The 22,050-nt window shown below is 39.4% G+C and overlaps 2 protein-coding genes across 2 annotated transcripts in view; both read left to right on the forward strand.

Annotated features, from left to right (window-relative positions):
* Nucleotides 1-5,150, forward strand: part of LOC150088286 (cubilin-like) — a 670,594-nt gene extending 665,444 nt beyond the window's left edge. The window contains exon 22 of the mRNA XM_090370103.1: nt 4,953-5,150. Within this exon, the coding sequence (XP_090226229.1) occupies nt 4,953-5,150 (198 nt within the window). The remainder of the gene's footprint in view (nt 1-4,952) is intronic.
* Nucleotides 5,151-6,032: 882 nt separating this feature from the next.
* LOC150088287 (cubilin-like) overlaps nt 6,033-22,050 on the forward strand; it is a 1,623,406-nt gene continuing 1,607,388 nt past the window's right edge. The window contains exon 1 of the mRNA XM_090370104.1: nt 6,033-6,129. Within this exon, the coding sequence (XP_090226230.1) occupies nt 6,033-6,129 (97 nt within the window). The remainder of the gene's footprint in view (nt 6,130-22,050) is intronic.

Here is a 22,050-nt window from a genome sequence, read left to right on the forward strand (position 1 = left end):
GAGGTTACTACTGTCTCTCTGATGGCATGTTCTTTTTCACTCATATGTTGCATATGATAACACTTGTCACTTATATCTCCTTTTTTCGTCTTCATTAATGTCAAAATTTGAAAAGTTTACTTTTTTTTTTTTTAGTATTTAGTATATTTAGCATTAGCATTAGTAGAGGCATTCGATGCAAGAAAGCAAGCTTATGCAGCATCAGCCAAAAAAAAAAAATAATAAATAAAAGAAAATAAATAAATAAATAAATAAAAAAAATAACCACTTCCACTTCACCCCTCTGTTCATTCGTAATACCTGTCCAGCTGAGCCTTAAACCTATTTAGGCTATCAACTTCCACGACAAGGAATGGAGGTCTGTTCCACCAACCAACCACCCGCTGGCTAAAGGGAAATTTCCGCACGTCCATCCTACATTTGTCTTTCCTCAATTTGAATTTATGCCCTCTCAGGTGATTATTCTGAGCAAGAGGGAGAATCCCATCAGCATTGAGCATGTTCAAACCATTCAAGGCTTTATACACCTCTATCAGATCACCTCGCTGGTGCCTAGTCTCCAGACACTGTAATTTGCAAAATTTAAGCTTTTCTTCGTAAGAGCACCCCTTTGTTCCATTCACTACTCTTGTTGCCCTTCTCTGTACTCGTTCCAGCAGCTCTACATCCTTCTTGAAATGAGGCCTCCAGGCCTGTATACAGTACTGTAGGTGTGGTCTGACCATTTCCTTATACAAGGGAATAATCACCTCCTTATCCCTGCTAGAAAAATTCCTATATATCATTGACAATACACCATGAGCTACTCTTGCAGCCCATCAGCACTGCTCAGAGAACTTCATATCTGCCTGCACAACCACCTCCAGGTCCTTTTCATTCTCTACCACTGTCAGTGTAGTACCACAGAGTTGATATGTTGCTCTGGGGTTGCTGTTTCCCATATGTTGTACTTTACATTTGTCAATGTTAAACTTCATTTGCCACCTCTCAGCCCATCTGCTCAACCTTTCCAGATCCTGTTGCAGCAGCATAGTGTCAGTAGTGCCCTTGACAACAATGTCAACCTTCGTATCGTCTGCAAACTTGGACATTAAGCTTGATATACCATCATCAATATCATTTATAAATACAGAAAACCATAATGGACCCAATATTGAACCCTGAGGGACTCCACTAATAACATTAGTTCACGATGAGCAGTGTCCATTGATTACCACTCTCGGTCTTCTCCCCCTCAACCACCCCTTTATTACCCCTTTATCCATAGCAGCAATTTGCCTCCAGTGCCACACTGCTCCAATTTGTGCAGCAGTCTAACCAGTGCCTCCATTAATTTTCCTGGAACAGAAGTTAAACTCACAGGTCTATAATTACTTGTGTCAGCCTTTGACTCTCCTTTGGGAATTGGGGTCACATTTGCTCATCTCCAGTCCATGTGTACCTCCCCTGAGTCCAAGGAAACTCTCATAATTATGGCTAAGGGTTTTCTCACTACCTTTCCTGCCTCCTTTAATATAACTGGATATTTCCCATCCACCCAAGGTGCCTTTCTTGTGTTTATCTTCAACAATTTCTCCTCCACTTTATTCTGAGTTATTACAAGATTATCTAGCTTACTGCTAGAGTTGAATGTACCTCTGGCATTCCCCTCACTGAATAACTCCTCGTGTGAATGTCGATGCAAAATATTCATTTAGTCTAGCTACCTGAGCAGGATCATCAACAGTTGAACCATAGATATCAAGTGGACCAATCTGATTCAACCGCCTTCCTTCTAGAGTTTATATAAGAAAACAACTCTTTACTGTTTTTCTTTGCATCCCTTGCCAACGATATCTCGTAATCTGCCTTCACCTGCCTAACCTCCTTTGTAACTTGGTTACAGATCAACTTGTATCTATCATAGGCTTCTGTGTCACGTGTTAATTTGTATATATCCAATCCATTTTTCTTCTCTGCCATATGGCTCATTATTTCATCTGACATCTATTTAGGCCTAACCTTTGAACAATATTTCTTAGTTGGTATGTAAAGCCTAATAGCTTCCAAGATACGTTTTTTGAATGCTTCCCATTTTGAATTTGCTGTTGGTAACATCATCAATTGGTCCCACTGTATAGAATTTAAATACTGTCTCAGTCCATCATAGTCGCCTTTACGTAAGCAATAACCCTTCCCTTTACCCCTAATGGTAGTTACCTATTTGAGTAAATTCCTCTTCAGCACACTGTGATCACTGCCACGTAGTGGTTCATTTATCTGCAGATTCTTAATGAATGAAGAATCACTACTGATAATCAAATCAAGAGTATTACTTCCTCTAGTTGCCTCCCGAACATGCTGGTGTAGAAAACAGTCATCCAATAAATCCACAAAAGCCTTGCTAGTGTGTGAGTGACCAGCCCCCAAATTCCAGTCAATATCTGGGAAATTAAAATCCCCCATTATAAGACTCTCTGATTTACTCTCCCACTCTATTTCCCTGTACAGTTTCTTATTATACTCATCAGAGTCATTAGGCCTATAGCACACTCCTACTCTCAATTTTGATCTCCCAATGCTTATGTCACACCAAACTGAATCGACACTGCACTGTCCAGCGATGTCGACTGGCTTCACTTCCTTAGATTTTATGTATTTCTTAACTAATAGCATAACTCCTCCTCCCTTCCTATCCTGTCTATCCTTTCTGTAGACATTGTACTCCCCAAATTCCAGTTCTGCATTCCTTATATCTGTGTGACACCATGTCTCTGAAATCCCAACAATATCTGCCTTTGATGTTTTGAGCAATACCTCAAATTCATCAAATTTATTTACAAAACTCCTAGCATTGGTGTACACACACAAGTATACATCCACCGGTTATCTTTCTTAGCTACGCTAACGCAACCCATGTGTGTACTTGTACCCCAGTGATTCCCAGCAGTCTCTGAAATATCCTGCAGCTTATTTTCCAGGCTGCTGCTCATTCCTATAGAAGCAGTGGAAGAATCACTTTCACCTCTGCCAGTGGTTACTGTTAATCTATTAGTCCTTGTATCCCCTCAATCTAGCAGTTTTCCGACCCACCTAACACTGCCTCGATAGCATCAGCAAACATTCTTGCTCCCTTTCTATTTAAGTGTATCCCATCCCTGCAGAAGCAGTCTCTCCTGTTAACAAGTACAGACCAGGCTGAAAAAAGTTCTACCCCTTGAGCCTTGCACAATCTTTCCAGGGCCGAATCGATCGACAGGGCTCTCATCATATACTCCCTCCTATCGTGTCTGGGCAGAATTGCAGACACTTTCAAATTCAACCCTAATTCATGGCTTTTTTTCAACAGTGACCTGTACTTGTTAAGTAATTCCGCTGGTCTCCTACTCTTAATATCATTAGTGCCAACGTGTACAACTATATCACCTTTTTGTGCCCTTAAATGATGATATCCGCTCTACAATGTCATCAACCTTTGCCCCTGGGAGACATACCCTGATCCTGTTCCACCTATCCTTTTTACGAAGCATGTTTCCCGTTTCCCTGACAATAGAGTCACCAACAACTACTAGTTCCTTTGGGACCAGCGCATTCTGCCTTGGGGGCTGCCACTGTGTTGCGCGATGACCAAGTGCAAGCTCTGGCATTGGTGTGGGCAGCTGAAATCTTGATGGGCCCCTCACTTTTAATCCTTCGAGCACATCCACCTTGTCCTTCAAGCTTTCATTAAGACCTGCATAGGGAAGAGGAATCTTACAGAAAGAGGACCCACATATTGTTTCATAGATTCCCTTGAATGTCATTTTCATTCAGATAATCTCTCCAACCTACGTATACGAGGTGCTACCCAAAATTTCCCAAAATGTATTAATACAATAAAGTAGACTTACCCTAGGTATTGTTTGCCATCATCAACTTCAAATTAGTCCCCTTGAGAGCATAAATACCTATCCCAGCGCTTCTCCCATGTTTCAAATACGTCCTGAAAGTCCTTCTTCATCATAGTGTTTAGCACTGCCTGCGATTATTTGGTTTGGATATCTTCTGTGCTGTCAAATCTTCAACCCTTCAGCTTGATTTTCATTCTTGGGAAGAGGAAGAAGTCACACAATGCTAAATCTGACGAATAACGGGGAATGATTATTGTCATGTTGTTTGATGCCAAAAACTGCGCCACAGCGAGAAATGTGCTGGCCAGCACGTTGTCATGATGAAGGACCCAGTTCTTTGTGCACCTCTCCTCCAGATGTTTCCTCCTAATGGCTTCCCTTAACTGCTTCTGGATGTTACAGTTAAACTTTGTGTTGACTTTTGTGACATTTTCTGGGATGGTGCTCAATGATGGATGCACAGAGCGATTGTTGTCATCAGCTGACATTCAACCATTTTTAAAACGGTTAAACCAGTAGTTGGTCAACATCTGGCCTAAAGCAGTGTCACGAAAAGCTTGTTTCAACTTCCTATGGGGTTTCTGCTGCTGTATCCTTAAGAAGGAAACAAAATTTGATGCAAGCACGTTGCTCTCTCACATTAGCTTGCGACAATCACAAACTACGTGAAACACACCGCCAAAAAACTTCGCATAAATATTCAATGACTCTATCCAGCCTGATGCCACATGGCACAGTGATTCACAAAGGATGCATGCAGTGTTACCTAGCACCACAAGTCTGTACATTTGGGTAGTGCCTCATATAGTCAGCATTTTCATTATGGCCTTATATTACTTTTGATTTTGATTGCTTTGGCGCTGGCATCCATAAATCATGTGTAATAACATAATATAATAGTTTATTGTAAAACTTTAAACCTTTTCACTTCTATAATATATATATTATTATATTATGTTTTTTATTATGTTTTTTATATTATGTTTTTTATTATGTTTTTTATATTATGTTTTATATTGTGTTATATTATGTTTTATATTATGTTTTTTATATATAGTAATTTTTTTCAAATCTGATTTTTAGATTAGAGATGGATCAGAAGATGCTGCCGTGATGGCACATTTGTGTGGTGATACATTACCTGAGCCAATTACAACTACTTATAATCAACTTTATATGAAGTTTGTGACAGATGGCTCTGTTCAGAATCATGGCTTTTTAGCTAATTACAGTTCAATTGATGTTGGCAAGTATTTATTTCTTATTTATTTATTACGTTGAACTAGTGATTAATTTTTTGTACAGAGAATGGATTTTTATGTGTTAATTGCATAAAATGCTAAATGCTGCTTCAGTTATAAATGACTTTTGCATTTACATTTTTTCCTTGCGCTAGGAAATGAACTACAATTATTTCATTACCTCTCTGTCACTCATACCCAAAATGAAAAAAATATGCACATGTGATCTGTGAAACACTTTTTTGTTTTAATTATAAAAATAAATTTTTTTATTTTGTATTTTATTTTAAAATAATTTTTTAATTAAAAAAATAATTTTTAACTTTTATAATTAATTAAAACTGAAGATAAATGAGATTAACCAATAATAATAATAATAACGAATTTTTTTTTATTATATTTCTTAGAATTTTCATGGCACTGATGCTCAAATTGAAATACAAATGCTGACCTGGATTTTGGTAGGTGCCACATGAACTTTTTTGTTTTTTCAGCCATTCACATTTAGTCAGTGAAACCAAGCTCTCCAGTATTGTTTGCATTGTGGAGGCAGCCTCTTAATATGACCACGTATATGTGGTGAGAAGACCTCCCATTGCTGCTGTGGGTCCTCCAAGTAAGGATAAGCATCACTAGGAGCCAATTGTGACAGCCTAGATTTCAGGCAAGCACTAGAGGAAACTAGCATGTTTGGTATGTGCTATGATTCGTTAAAACTTGAAAAGAGGGATCCTAGTGAAGGAGCACAGCTTCAATGCAGCACTTCAATAAAGCAGATCCTGGAATGGCTTGCTCAGTATAATTTGGCCAGTGTGAGTTGCCATCCCTCTATTCTCATGGACCAAGAGACAGGATTGAGGCTGGTGGTGTGGGTATGGTACCTGGGAGTGGGATATCAAGACAAAAGTATGAACATTCACAAATGGCTTATTGTGGTTCCCTAACATGTGCTGTTGCAAAGAACCATGAAATTACATCCTGTTCAACTACAGAACAACATGCCAATGAGCATGGCAGAGGTAATGGAAGAGAAAGAAATAGTAGAAATATAGATAGAAATAGTGATAAATAAGTAGAACTATGAATCTAATCACTTTATTGACAAATATATTTTTTTTGTGTTTATCTAAGGAATTTTTACTTTTTTAGCAAGGATATAACTAATTTAACATGATAATGGTAGTCATTATAGTATAGCATGATGTATATATTGAACTTCACAGTGTAGGTTATAATGGAAGACTAGATAGCTTAATATGTATCACTGCATTTAGATATCTATTAGTTAGTTTAGTATTGTCAATTAAATTTATTAAACTTATTAATTTTCATTGATTAATTTTAATTGATTAACAATGAATTGTTAATCAATTCAATTGTATGTAGCAGTAGCAGTAGCAGTAGTTGAGGCATATGAAACAAGAAAGCAAATTTATACAGCATTAGCCAAAAAAAAAAAAAAATAAAAAAAACTTCCCATTTCACCCATTCGATCACTCCAAATGTTTGTCTAGTTCAGCCTTAAATTTATTTAAACTGTCAACTTCCACAACAACAGATGGAAGTCTGTTGGAGCAATCAACAACCCACTGGCTAAAGGCAAACTTCCGTGCATCTGTTCTACAACTGTCTTTCCTCAATTTGATTCTATGCCCCTCATGTTTTTAATCTGAGCAAGTGGAAGTATCCCTTATCTTGGCCTTATACACCATGATCAGATCATCTCGCATGTGCCTAGTCTCCAGACGCTGCAACTTACAGAACTTAAGCCTGTCTTCATAAGCGCACCTCATTGTTCCTCTCACCAATCTTGTTGTCCTTCTCTGTACTCGTTCTAGCAACTCTACACCCTTCCTAAAATGACGTCTAAAGACCTGTATACAGTACTCAAGGTGTGGCCTGACCATTGCCTTACACAAAGGGATAATCACCTCCTTGTCTCTGCTAGCAAAATTCCTATACATTTGTATATAATTGACAAAACTCCATGACTTACTCTAGCAGACCATCTGCACTGCTCAGAGAACTTCATATCTGACTGCACAATTACCCCTAGGTCTTTTTCATTCTCCACCTCCCTGAGTGTAGTACCACATAGTTGGTATGTTTCTCTTGGGTTACTGCTACCCATATGGAGTACTTTGCATTTGTCAATGTTAAACTTCAGTTGCCACTACTCAGCTCATCTGCCTAACTTTTCTAGATCCTGTTGCAGTAGCATACTGTCTTTACTGTGATTAACAACCCTGCCAACCTTTGTATCCTCTGCAAACTTGGACATAAGCATTAACAAGGGCACATGATGCAAGAAAGCAAGCTTATATAGCATCAGCCAAAAAAAACCCCTTATTTCACCCATCCCCTTGCTCCAAATGTTTGTCAAGTTCTGCCTTGAATCTATTTAAGCTATCAACTTCTACAGCGACAGATGAATGTTTGTTCCAGCAATCAAACACCCGCTGGCTAAAGGCAAACTTCCGCTTATCTATCCTACAACCGGCTTTCCTCAATTTGAATTTATACCCTCTCAGGTGATTATTCTGAGCAAGAGGAAGAATCCCATCTGCATTGAGCATGCTCAAACCATTCAAAGCTTTATACACCTCAATCAGATCACCTCGCAGGTGCCTAGTCTGCAGACACTGTAATTTGCAAAATTTAAGCCTTTCTTCATAAGAGCAACCCTTTGTGCTGTTCATTAATCTTGTTGCCCTTCTCTGTACTTGTTCCAACAGCTCTACATCATTCTTAAAATGAGGCCACCAGACTTGTATACAGTACTCAGTAAATCAGAATATCTTATAATGGGGGATTTTAACTTCCCAGATATTGACTGGAACTTGTGGGTTTGTCACTCACACACTAGTAAGACTTTTGTGGATTTATTGAATGATTTTTTTCTAGAGCAGCATGTTCGAGAGGCAACCAAATGTTATCAGGTTATCATTTGGTTGCCAGCAGTGGTTGGCAACTTGATCTGGTTATCAGCAGTGATCATTCATGTATTAAGAATTTGCAGATAAAGGAACCACTAGGTGGCAGTGATCACAGTGTACTGATGTGGGATTTACTTAAAGATATAATTACGATTAGGAGTAAAGGAAAGGGTTTTTGCTTTCATAAAGGTGAGTACAGTGGTCTCAGAGAGTTTTTAAATTCTGTACAGTGGGATCAACTGACGATGTTACTGACAGTAAATTTTAAGTGGGAAGCATATAAGGAATTAATCGTGGATGCTACTAAAAGTTTCATACCTATTAAGAAATATTGTTCAAGGTTGAGGCCTAAATGGTTGTCAAATGAACTAATGAGACTAATGAGACAGAGAAGAAAAATGCATGGGATGCATATAAATTATCAAGCAACTCAGAAGCCTATGGCAGATATAAGCTAGTTTGTTATCAAAGAAGGTTAGGCAGGCGAAGGCAGATTACGAGAAATCTTTGGAAAAAGATGCTAAGAAAAACAGCAAGGATTTCTATACTTATATAAACTCTAATGGAAGGGGATCAATCTGATTGGTCCACTGGATATCGATGGTTAGACTGTTGATGATCATGCTCAGATAGCTAACAAACTGAATGAGTATTTTGCATCTGCATTCACACATAAGGAGTTATTAAGGTTTGAAAATGGCAGAAGGTTATCAAATTGTAGCAGGGTGCTTAATGATTTTTTAATAACTGAGAGCAAAGTAGAGGAGCAATTGTTGAAATTAAACATAAGAAAGGCACCTGGGGTGGATGGGATCTATCCAGTTATATTAACGGAGGCGGGAAAGCAACTAAGCAAACCCTTAGCCATAATTATGAGAGCATCCTTGGACTCAGGGGAGGTTCCTACGGACTGGAGATGTGCAAATGTATCCCAATTCACAAAGGGGGATCGAAGGGTGACACGAGTAATTACAGACCAGTTAGTTTAACTTCTGTTCCGTTTAAAATAATGGAATCACTGGTTAAAGATGCATTGCAGGATCATCTAGGCAAGACTGCAGCAATAATTCAGACACAGCATGGGTTTGTTAAGGGAAAGTCTTGTCTGATAAATTTTATAGGATATTATGATGTGGTTACAAAGGAACTGGATGCAAAAAATAATTTTGATATTAGCATTTTAGCATTAGCATTAGTAGAGGCATTTGATGCAAGAAAGCAAGCTTATGCAGCATCAGCCAAAAAAAAAAAAAAAAAAAAAAAAAAAAAAAAAGTAACATAAATAAATAAAAATAACCACTTCCACTTCACCCCTCTGTTCGTTCGAAATACCTGTCCAGCTGAGCCTTAAACTTATTTAGGCTATCAACTTCCACGACAAGGGATGGAAGTCTGTTCCACCCACCAACCCCCCGCTGGCTAAAGGCAAATTTCCGCACATCTATCCTACATCTGTCTTTCCTCAATTTGAATTTATGCCCTCTCAGGTGATTTTTCTGAGCTAGAGGAAGAATCCCATCAGCATTGGGCATGCTCAAACCATTCAAGGCTTTGTACACCTCTATCAGATCACCCCGCTGGTGCCTAGTTTCCAGACACTGTAATTTGCAAAACTTAAGCCTTTCTTCGTAAGAGAACCCCTTTGTCCCATTCACCAATCTAGTTGCCCTTCTCTGTACTCGTTCCAGCAGCTCTACATCCTTCCTGAAATGAGGCCTCCAGGCCTGTATACAGTACTCTAGGTGTGGCCTGACCATTGCCTTATACAAGGGAATAATCACCTCCTTATCCCTGCTAGAAAAATTCCTATATATCATTGACAATACACCATGAGCTACTCTTGCAGCTCGTCTGCACTGCTCAGAGAACTTCATATCTGCCTGCACCACCACCCCCAGGTCCCTTTCATTCTCTACCACTGTCAGTGTAGTACCACAGAGTTGATACGTTGCTCTGGGGTTGCTGTTTCCCATATGTAGTACTTTACATTTGTCAATGTTAAACTTCATTTGCCACCTCGAAGCCCATCTGCTCAACCTTTCCAAATCCTGTTGCAGCAGCATAGTGTCAGTAGTGTCCTTGACAACCCTGCCAACCTTCGTATCGTCTGCAAACTTGGACATTAAGCCTGATATACCATCATCAATATCATTTATAAATACAGAAAACAATAAAGGCCCCAATACTGAACCCTGAGGGACTCCACTAATAACATTAGTCCACGATGAGCAGTGTCCATTGATTACCACTCTCTGTCTTCTCCCCCTCAACCACCCCTTTATCCATAGCAGCAACTTGCCTCCAATGCCACACTGCTCCAATTTGTGCAGCAGTCTTCCATGTGCAACAGTATCAAAAGCCTTTCTAAGATCCAAGTATATAATATCAAAGTTATTCCCTGCATCCAGTTCTTTTGTGACTGCATCATAGTATCCAATCAAATTGGTCAGGCAAGACTTCCCCTTAACAAAACCATGCTGTGTCCTAGCTATAACTGAAGTCTTGTCTAGATGATCCTGCAGTGCTTCTTTCACCAGTGCCTCCATTAATTTTCCGGGAACAGAAGTTAAACTCACAGGTCTATAATTACTTGTGTCAGCCTTTGATCCCCCTTTGTGAATTGGGGTCACATTTGCACATCTCCAGTCAATGGGTACCTCCCCTGAGTCCAAGGAAGCTCTCATAATTATGGCTAAGGGTTTGCTTACCTCCTTTGCTGCCTCCTTTAATATAACTGGATAGATCCCATCCACCCCAGGTGCCTTTCTTGTGTTTATCTTCAACAATTTCTCCTCCACTTTGCTCTCAGTTATTACAAGATTCTCTAGCTTACTGCTAGAGTTGAATACACCTCTGGCATTCCCCTCGCTGAATAATCATATATTTGGATTTCAGGAAAGCTTTTGACACTATTGTGCATGGAAGACTATTGTACAAATTGGAGCAGAATGGTATTAAGGGTAACTTGCTACAATGGATAAAAGGATGGTTGAGTGGGAGAAGAGTGAGGGTGGTAATTAATGGGTGCTGCTCTTTGTGAACTAATGTTATTAGTGGAATCCCACAGTGTTCAGGTTTGGGTCCACTGTTGTTTTGTATATTTATCAATGATATTGATGAAGGTATATCAGGCTTAGTGTCGAAGTTTGCAGATGATACATAGGTTGACAGGGTTGTTAATGACAGTAATGGCAGTGTGCTACTGCAACAGGATCTAGATAATTTGGGCAGATGGGTTAAGAAATTTAACCTTGACAAATGCAAAGTACTGCATATGGGTAGAAGTAACCCCAGAGAAACATACCAACTGTGTGGCATATGGGCAGAAGTAACTGCAGAGAAACGTATCAACTGTGTGGTTCGACACTTAAGGTAGAAAATGAAAAAGACCTGGGAGTAATTGTGCAGTCAGATTTGAAGTTTTCTGAACAATGCAGACAGGCTGCCAGGGCAGGTCCTGGGGTTTTGTCAATGATATATAGGAATTTTGCTAGCAGGCTGTATAAGAAGGACAATGACCAAGGATAATAGTCAGGCCGTGCCTTGAGTACTGTGTACAGGTCTGGAGGCCTCATTTTAGAAAGGATGTAGATTTGCTTGAGCGTGTACAGAGAAGGGCAACAAGATTGGTGAGGGGAATGAAGGGATCCTCTTACCAAGAGAGGCCTAAGTTCTGCAAATTTCAGTGGCTGGAGACTAGGCACCTGCACGGCGATCTGATTGAGGTATATAAGGCCTTGAATGGGTTGAGCATGCTGAATTCTGATGGGATCCTTCCACTTGTTCAGATTACGAATCTAAGGGGGCATAAATTCAAATTAAGAAAAGACAGATGTAGAATTGATGTGTGGAAATTTGCCTTTAGTCAGCAGGTGGTTAATTGCTGGAACAATCTTCCATCTGTCGTTGTGGAAGTTGTTAGGTTAAATAAATTTAAGGAGGAACTGGACAGGAATTTGGAGGGAATGGTGCGATTTTTTTTTTTTTTTTTTTTTTTGGCTGATGCTGCATAAGCTCATACACTTGCTTTCTTGCATGCCACATGCCACTACTACTACTACTACACCCTGTTGTTGTTGTTATTTGGTTTTTAGGAGCATTAGCAGCTAAGGCCATATTGCTCTGGGGATATGCGGTGGTCATTTCTTGACCTTTCCGCATCCTCCGTATTTGGTGGTGACGGGCTCGAACCCCGGTCTAATCAAGAAGCGTGTGCTATGCACTGCTGCTCCTTCCCACCTGGCTACGGAGGCGCCTACTACACCCTGTGGGCCTCTCACTAAAAAATTAGTCCATGAAGAGCAATGTCCATTGATTACCACACTCTTTCTGTCTCGCACCCATCCATTTATCCATAGCAGTAATTTTCCCTTAATGCCATACTGCTCCAATTTTTACTGTATTCTTTCATGTGAAACAGTATCAAAATTCTTTCTTAAAATCGAATTTCCGAAATCCAAATCTTTTGTAAAATATGACATCAAATTCTTTTTTGCATCCAGTTCTTTTGTGACCGCATCATAGTATTCAGTCAAATTGGTCAGATGAAACTTCCCCTTTGTTAGGTTAAAGTTGTTAGGTTAAATAAATTTAAGGAGGAACTGGACAGGAATTTGGAGGGAATGGTGCGATTTTTTTTTTTTTTTTTGGCTGATGCTGCATAAGCTCATACACTTGCTTTCTTGCATGCCACATGGCACTACTACTACTACTACACCCTGTGGGCCTCTCACTAAAAAATTAGTCCATGAAGAGCAATGTCCATTGATTACCACACTCTTTCTGTCTCGCACCCATCCATTTATCCATAGCAGTAATTTTCCCTTAATGCCATACTGCTCCAATTTTTACTGTATTCTTTCATGTGAAACAGTATCAAAATTCTTTCTTAAAATCGAATTTCCGAAATCCAAATCTTTTCTAAAATATGACATCAAATTCTTTTTTGCATCCAGTTCTTTTGTGACCGCATCATAGTATTCAGTCAAATTGGTCAGATGAAACTTCCCCTTAACAAACCCATGCTGTGCCTGAACTGTAATTGCAATCTTGTCTAAATGATCTTGCAATGCTTCCTTAACCAGTGACTACATTATTTTCCCCAGCTAAGAGGTCTTTAATTAGTCATGTCACCCTTTGATTCCTATTTGTCAATTGGAGATACACTTTCACTTCTTCAGAGCATGGAAAACTCCCCTAAGTCCAAGGGTACACCCATAATTATGGCTAAGGATTAGCTTACTTTCTTTGCCACCTCCTTTAGTATAACTGGAAAAATCCCATCCACCCCAGGATGTTATGTTTAACTTCAAAAATTTCCCCTCCACTTTGCTCTCATATATTACAAAATCATTTAGCCCCCTACCAGAGTTTTATAGACTTCTGGCATTCCCCACTCTGAATAACTCCTCATCTGTTAATGTAGATACAAAATACTCATTAAGTTTGTCAGCTACATGAGCAGGATCATCAATAGTGAAACCATTGATATCAAGGGGACCAATCTGATTCATCCCTTTCCTTCTAGAGTTTACATAAGTAAAGAACTAATTGCTGGTTTTCTTTGCATCTTTTGCCAAAGATTTCTCGTAATCTGGCTTTGCTTGCCTAACCTCCTTTGTGATTTGATTACAGACCAGCTTATATCTACCATAGGCTTCTGTGTCACTTCCAAGGTTAATCCTTTGAATGCTTCCCATTTAGAATTTGCTGTTGGTAACATCATCAGTTGGTCACACAGTATAGAATTTAAAAACTGTCTGAGACCACTGTAATCACCTTTACAAAAGCAAAAACCCTTCCCTTTACCCTTTACCCCTGATGGCAGTTACATCTTGAGTAAATCCCACATCAGCACACTCTGATTACTGCCACCTAATGATTCTTTTTTCTGAAGATTCCTTGAATTGGTTCACTGCAATTTTGACCTTGGGCCAAACTGCATTATTTTCTTGGAAGTGCCCAAATGCAGATAGGTGGACTGCAGCCATGAAGAAATTTGCCTTGCTGGAAACAATTTCGAGATGACATGTGGCATCCAAATGTTTCTCTACTGGTATCAAGTACTTAAGCACTGTGGCCCTAGATGCCAAGTGTTCCATGGCCAAGTGCTTTCTAGTTCGTTTTGAAAAGCTTTTTGTACAAAGAGCATTTGAGTGAATGTATTCTATTTTTTTGTTTCAAAAACCGTTTTATACAAAGTGCATTTGATTGAATGTATTCTATTTTTTTGTTTTAAAAAACCTTTTTCTTGATTTTATTTGTATATCAGAATAGCACTTTCACTCTTCAAGAAGTAGGCAGAGACCCAAAAAGTAAAACCACCTTTCCGTTTCTTTTTTTCTATAGAAGAATCCTCTCATGATATCAACACTAGTCAACCTAAAAGGCTTTGAACAAAAGCATGGTATACAGACATTCCTAATTTTTTGGTGATACACTCTCTGTCCATGCAGCCTGTGGGCAAGTTATCGTCATTAATAATTCAAAGACGTCTGGAATGTATTGCATGATCACCAAAAGTGGTGAAGGTACTACAATCTGGAGATCTTCTGATTGAAAATGCCACCTGAAAACATTGAGTGGCTATTAAAGACGACGGCATTTGATGGGTTGCCAGTATCTGTTACTCCCCACAATACCCTAAATTCATTGAAAGCCATCATCACAGAATGGGACTTAATTACAGTGTCCAAGTAGGAATTAAATCAAGAACTTAGCAATCAAAAGGTAATCAGTGCTAAAAGAATAATGATAAAAAAAGATGGAAATCTCATTCCATCATTTTAACTTTTAGCACTCCTGATTTGCTATCCTCAGTAAAAGCTGGATATTTAAACTGATGAATTTGCCCATACATCCCAAATCCTCTTTGCTGTTTTAAATGCCAGAAATAGGGCCACTCACAGCAGGCAGGCATGCAGAGGTAATAGCATCTGGCTTATTTGTGGATTAATAGATCATACACAAGCAGATTGCTCAGCCATAGTTCCCATTTGCCCCAACTGCAAAGGCAGTCACCCTGCTTTTTCTAAATTATGTGAAATGTGGAAGTCAGCTAGGAAAATCCAAAAATTCAAAGTAGAACATAAAGTTACATATCCTGGGGTAAGCAGACAAATAATGTTGACCCTGTCTAGTCCATCTTATGCCTCTCGCACCCGAAGTTTTCATACAACAGCAATTCAAACAGATGTGTGTCAATACCACTCAATGTCTCACTAGCTATTAAAGCAACTTTATCGACCACTGGAAAAGATAATTCTAAAATGAAAACCAGCAATGCCACCAGCACCTCAATTAGTATCCCAACTGATTTTCCGACGGTCTCAAATGACACAGAAGAATTGAAACCTACTAAAGACTGTAAGAAAACTGAACCACCCACCAACACAATGGATGTGGATGTACACCGAGATTATGAAGAACCTATCCTAGAACTCTATGCCAATGACATTATGGATACTGGATGCCTCTTATTCCCAAAAAAAGGCCGCAAAAAATGCTGTGCATTCAAAAAACAGTCAGATGAATCATCCTCAGCCAAACCAAACAATGCCTAACATCATAAAGCTCCAGAGGACTAAGCAGCTTAGTCCTCTGGGGCTGTAGAGGACTAAGCAGCCGTTCTGATGATTTAAGGGATTTAATCTCTCAATTCAAAACCATTCTTGTCACCCCAAGTTTCGCCAAAATTCTCAAATCATATGCTATATAGATGAGATAGGAGCCCAGAGTCTCTGCCTGTAGAGGAGTCACCATTCTTGTAAATTCTAATGTACCTTCCAGACCGATCCAGTTAAAAACCACCCTAGAAGCTGTGGCAGCTCGGATTACAGTTAGTATTTCAGTTACCATTGTTTCCATTATATTCCATCATCTCTACCACTTCCCCATTCAGAACTTGACAACATCGTTACACAACTCCCAATTCCACGATGGATGGTGTGCATTGTGCAATTGGACACAATCCATCATGGGGATCAGTTATAATGGACAGAACAGGCAAATTGATTGAGCAATTTATGAATGATAATGATCTGAATTTATTAAACTGTGTGTGTATCTCCTACTTACATCCACCTACCCACCGATTTACCTCTGCAATTGACTTGTCAATTTTCTCACCATCCATCTTTCCAATAGTGGCATTAACTAATCCCTTTATTAACCAATCCCTTTAACAGTGATCACTTTCCAATTATTTGCTACTTACAAAACAGGGGTAACTCCAAATCCTGATCAATGATCCACTTCGAACTTGAAAAAGGTTAATTGGTATGACTATTCTGCTCATATACTTCTAGACAGACCTCATGTTCAACAAGAACCTATTGATGATGTAAATAATTACATCACTAATCAGATTCATATCATAATCACCGAAATCACTGGCAGAATATAGATTGCTTCATTGCCAAACAGAAAAAAACCTGAGCTTGGAATATTTTTTAATAAAGGCAAATTAGATTTAAAATGCACTGCTTGCTTGATGTTTGTGGAGCAATCAGATACGGGACATGGTATTGCCAAGGGGAATGTCTGTGTGTGCATGCAATGTAAGGAGTGTGAGGAAATGAGGCAAAAACTCAGAGTTGTTATTGGCCAATATGAGAACTTGAAGGACAGGGTGGATGCCCTCGAAGGATCTAAATTGAGGGGCCCATCAAGCTTTCAGCTGCCCAAATCAACGCCAGTGCTTGCACTTGATCATCACGCAACACAGTGGCAACCCCCAAGACAGAATGCGCTGGTCCCACAGGAACTAGTAGTTGTTGGTGACTCTATTGTCAGGAAAATGGGGAACATGGTATGTAAAAAGGATAGGTGGAACAGGACCAGGGTATGTCTTCCAGGGGTAAAGGTTGATGACGTTGTAGAGCAAATATCATCTTTAAAGGGCATGAAGGGTGATATTGTTGTACACGTTGGCACTAATGATATTAAGAGTAGGAGACCGGCAGAATTACTTAACAAGTACAGGTCACTGTTGAAAAAAAGCTGTAAATAAGGTTGAATTGGAAAGTGTCTGCAATTCTGCCCAGACACAATAAGAGCGGGTATATGATGAGAGCCTTGTTGATCAGTTCGGCCCTGGTAAGATTGTGCAAGGCTCAAGGGATAGAATTTTTTTCAGCCTGGTCTGTACTTGTTAACAGGAGAGACTGCTTCTACAGGGATGGGATACACTTAAATAGAAAGGGTGCAAGAATATTTGCTGATGCTATCGAGGCAGTGTTAGGTGTGGGTCGGAAAACTGCTAGCTTGGGGGGATACAAGGACTAATAGATTAACAGTAGCCACTGGCAGAGGGGAAAGTGATTCTTGCACTACTTCTATTAGAATGAGAAGCAGCCTGGAAAGCAAGATGCAAGGTATTTCAGAGACTGCTGGGAGTCATTGCGGTACAATTAGACACATGGGTTGTGTTAGGATAACTAAGAATAGGAACAGGTGCATGTATACTTGTGTGTACACCAGTGCTAGGAGTTTGATAAATAATTGTTGTTATTTGGTTTTTAGGAGCATTAGCAACTAAGGCCATATTGCTCCAGGAATATGCAGTTGTCATTCCATGACCTTTCCGCATTATCTGTATTTGGCGGTGACAGGCTCGAACTCCAGTCTAATCAAGAAGCGTGTGCTACGCACTTCTGCTCCTTCCCACCTGGCTATGGAGGCACCTTTGATAAATAAATTTGATGAATTTGAGGTATTGCTCAGAACATCAAAGGCAGATATTGTTGGGATATCAGAGATGTGGTGTCGCACAGATATAAGGAATGCAGAACTGGAATTTGGGGAGTACAATGTGTACAGAAAGGATAGACAAGATAGGAAGGGAGGAGGAGTTATACTATTAGTTAGGGAACACATAAAATCCAAGCAAGTGAAGCAAGTCAACATCTCTGGAAAGTGCAGTGTCGAGTCAGTTTGGTGTGACATAAGCATTGGGAGATCAGAATTGAGAGTGGTAGTGTGTTATAGGCCTAATAACTCTGATGAGTATAATAAGAAACTGTACAGTGAAATAGAGTGGGCCGGTAAATCAGAGAGTCTTATAATGGGGGATTTTAATTTCACAGATATTGACTGGAATTTTTGAGTTGGTCACTCACACACTAGCAAGGCTTTTGTGTATTTATTGGATGATTGTTTTCTACATCAGCATGTTTGGGAGACTAGAGGGAGTAATACTCTTGATCTGATTATCAGTAGTGATTCTTCATGCATTAAGAATCTGCAGATAAAGGAACCACTAGGTGGCAGTGATCACAGTGTGCTGAAGTGGGATTTACTCAAAGAGGTAACTACCATCAAGGGTAAAGGGAAGGATTTTTGCTTTATAAAGATGACTACGGTGGTCTGAGACAGTATTTAAATTATATGGTGGGACCAACTGATGATATTGCCAACAGCAAATTCAAAATGGGAAGCATTCAAAGAACTTATCTTGGAAGCTACTAGGCTTTACATACCAACTAAGAAATATTCTTCAAGGTTTAGGCCTAAATGGATGTCAGATGAACTAATGAGACATGTGGCAGAGAAGAAAACTGCATGGGATACATATAAATTAATGGGTGACATGGATGCCTATGATATAAGCTGGTCTGTAACCAAGTCACAAAGGAGATTAAGCAGGCAAAGGCAGATTATGAGAAATTTTTGGCAAAGGATGCAAAGAAAAACAGCAAAGTGTTCTTTACCTATGTAAACTCTAGAAGGAAAGGGATGAATCAGATTGGTCCACTCAATATTGATGGTTCAACTGTTGATGATCCTACTCAGGTGGCTAACTAACTAAACGAGTATTTTGCATCTATATTCACCCATGAGGAGTTATTCAGGGAGGGGAATACCAGAGGTGAGTTAAACTCTGGCAGTGAGCTGGATGATTTTGTAATAACTGAGAGGAAAGTGGAGGAGAAATTGTTGAAGATAAACATAAAAAGGCACCCGGGGTGGATGAGATCTATCCTGTTAAATTAAAGGAGGCAGCAGTGGAAGTAAGCAAACCTTTAGCCATAATTATGAGAGTTTCTTTGGACTCAGGGGAGGTACCCATGGACTGGAGATATGCAAATGTGACCCCAATTCACAAAATAAGATCAAAGGGCAACACAAGTAATTATACACCTGTTAGTTTAACTTCTATTCCAGGAAAATTAATGGAAGCACTGGTTAAAGAAGCACTGCAGGATCATCTAGCAAGACTTCAGTTATAGCTTGGACACAGCATGGTTTTGTTAAGGGAAAGTCTTGCCTGACCAATTTGATTCGATACTATAATATGGTCACAAAGGAACTGGATGCAGGGAATAACTTTGATATCATATATTTGGATCTTAGAAAGGCTTTTGATACTGTTGCACATGTAAGACCACTGTACAAATTGGAGCAGTTTGGCATCGGAGGCAAATTGCTGCTATGGATAAAGGGATGGTTGAGTGGGAGAAGACAGAGAGTGGTAATCAATGGACACTGCTCATCGTGGACTAATGTTATTAGTGGAGTCCCTCACGGTTAAGTATTGGGTCCATTGTTATTTTCTGTATTTATAAATAATATTGATGATGATATCTCAAGCTTAATGTCCAAGTTTGCAGATGAAACAAAGGTTGGCAGAGTTTGTTAAGAACCCTAATGACAGTACACTTCTGCAACAGGATCTAGAAAAGTTGAGCAGATGGGCTGAGAGGTGGCAAATGAAGTTTAACATTGACAAATGTAATGTATTAAATATGGCAAAGAGCAACCCCAGAGCAACGTATCAACTCTGTGGTACTACACTGACAGTGGTAGAGAATGAAAAGGACCTGGGGGTGGTTGTGCAGGCAGATAAGAAGTTCTCTGAGCAGTGCAGGTGGGCTGCAAGAGTAGCTCATGGTGTCTTGTAAATGATATACAGGAATTTTTCTAGTAGGGATAAGGAGGTGATTATCCCCTTATATAAGGCAATGGTCAGGACACATCTTGAGTACTGTATACAGGTCTGGAGGCCTCATTTTAAGAAGGATGTAGAATTGTTGGAATGAGTATAGAGAAGGGCAACAAAATTAGTGAATAGAACAAAGGGTTGCTCTTATGAAGAAAGCTTAAATTTTGCAAATTACAATGTCTGGAGACTAGGCACCTGCGAGGTGAACTGATTGAGGTGTATGAAACATTGAATGGTTTGAGCATGCTCAATGCTGATGGTATTCTACCTCTTGCTCAGAATAATCACCTGAGAGGGCATAAATTCAAATTGAGGAAAGACAGATGTAGGATAGATGTGTGCAGAAGTTTGCCTTTAGCCAACGGGTGGTGGTGGTGGTTGGTGGAATAATGCTAAAGCAAAATATAACTTGTGGATTGCTTTTGCCTCAACCATCACAAACGACACTGACACACACCTTATCTGGAAAAGAATACAGGCATTAAATGGAAAATTAACTTGTCTGCCCTCTCTAATACTTCATTGGAAAGGAAAAGATCTATCTACAGCTGAAGAAGTTGCTACAATCTTTGCTTCTGCCTCCTCTGCATCCACCTTTTAGAACCTCAAAGCAGCTGCAGAACGATATAAAATCAACTTTTTCATGCATTATTCATTCCCGTACAACCAACCCTTTACATTAATAGAACTTCAAGAATCTTTAAACCGATCTTCAAATAGTGCCACAGGCCCAGATGGATTTCATTACGTCATGCTGAAGCATTTACTTGAAGACGATTTGAGTACCCTGTTAATCTTTTATAATTGGATATATTTTCCGAAAATGCCTATCCTTTATTCTTTCATTATTGCTTTACTAAAACCAGGAAACGATCATTCCTTTGTAGAAAATTACAGGCCGACATCTCTTAAGAGTTGCGTTGGTAAAATATTCGAAAGGATGGTTTATACTAGGCTCACTTACATCCCGAACTCACAGAATCTCCTTCCAAATCATCAGTATGGATTTTGGAAGAATACATCAACCCTAGACATGCTCATCAAAGCCAAATCTCATATTCCGCGGTGCCTTTGTCATGAAACAAAATCTAGTCATCGTCACCCTAGATCTTGAAAAGGCATTTGACACTACATGGCATCATGGGATTTTTACGGACCTTTACCATCTATGGCTTAGGGGCCATTTGCCCAAATTAATTCAAAATTTTCTGCAATTGCATTCTTTTCAGGTCCGATATAAAAGTGTACTCTCTTCATCTCATACTCAAGAAGAAGAAGGAGTCCCAGAGAGATCAATACTTAGTCCAACACTGTTTTCAATTTGAATTAGCAGCATGACATGAGATATTCCAAAAACTGATGAAACTTACATGTACACAGATAACCTTACCTTCAGTCAGTCTCAAAATATGAATACCATCGAACGGCAGCTCCAACTTGCCATTACCAAAATAGAATCCTGGACTTCTTGGAATGGATTCCAAGAAGTCCAGGATTCTTCACTTCCTTGGAATACCAACTATCAGAAAAGAAATGCACCGTCACTCACTTTTGCAAGAAATGAGCTCTCCATCCCAATTGTGAAGCTACAAATAAACAATATTCCGATCCCTCTTGTTAGTAAGGCTGATGCTGCATAAGCTTGCTTTCTTGCATCATATGCCTCTACTAATGCTAATACCGTTAAATTTCTCGGACTGATATTAGACAGCAAGCTGAACTTCCAAGCTCACATCTCTCATTTAAGAAATACGTGTCTAAAGCATTTGAATATATTGCAATCAGTCTCATCTATGTCATGGAGAGCTGATCAGTATACTCTACTGAATCTATATAGAACTTTAATCCATTCATGGCTAGATTATGGTTGTCTGGTATATGACTCTGCCAGGAGCACTACTTTATAACATTTAAATGTCATCCAGCATAGTGCTCTCAGGCTTCTCCAATCCAAAGTCTTTATATCAAAGTGCATGATCCTCCATTACATCTTCGTAGGAAATCATTGCTGCTTCACTATGCTGCTAAGCTCCAGAGTCTTCCATTGCATGGCGCCTCCGTAG

This window comes from Mastigoproctus giganteus, chromosome 3, assembly GCF_048544385.1.
Source record: "Mastigoproctus giganteus isolate SK-2022 chromosome 3, ASM4854438v1, whole genome shotgun sequence".
Lineage (NCBI taxonomy): Eukaryota > Metazoa > Arthropoda > Arachnida > Uropygi > Thelyphonidae > Mastigoproctus > Mastigoproctus giganteus.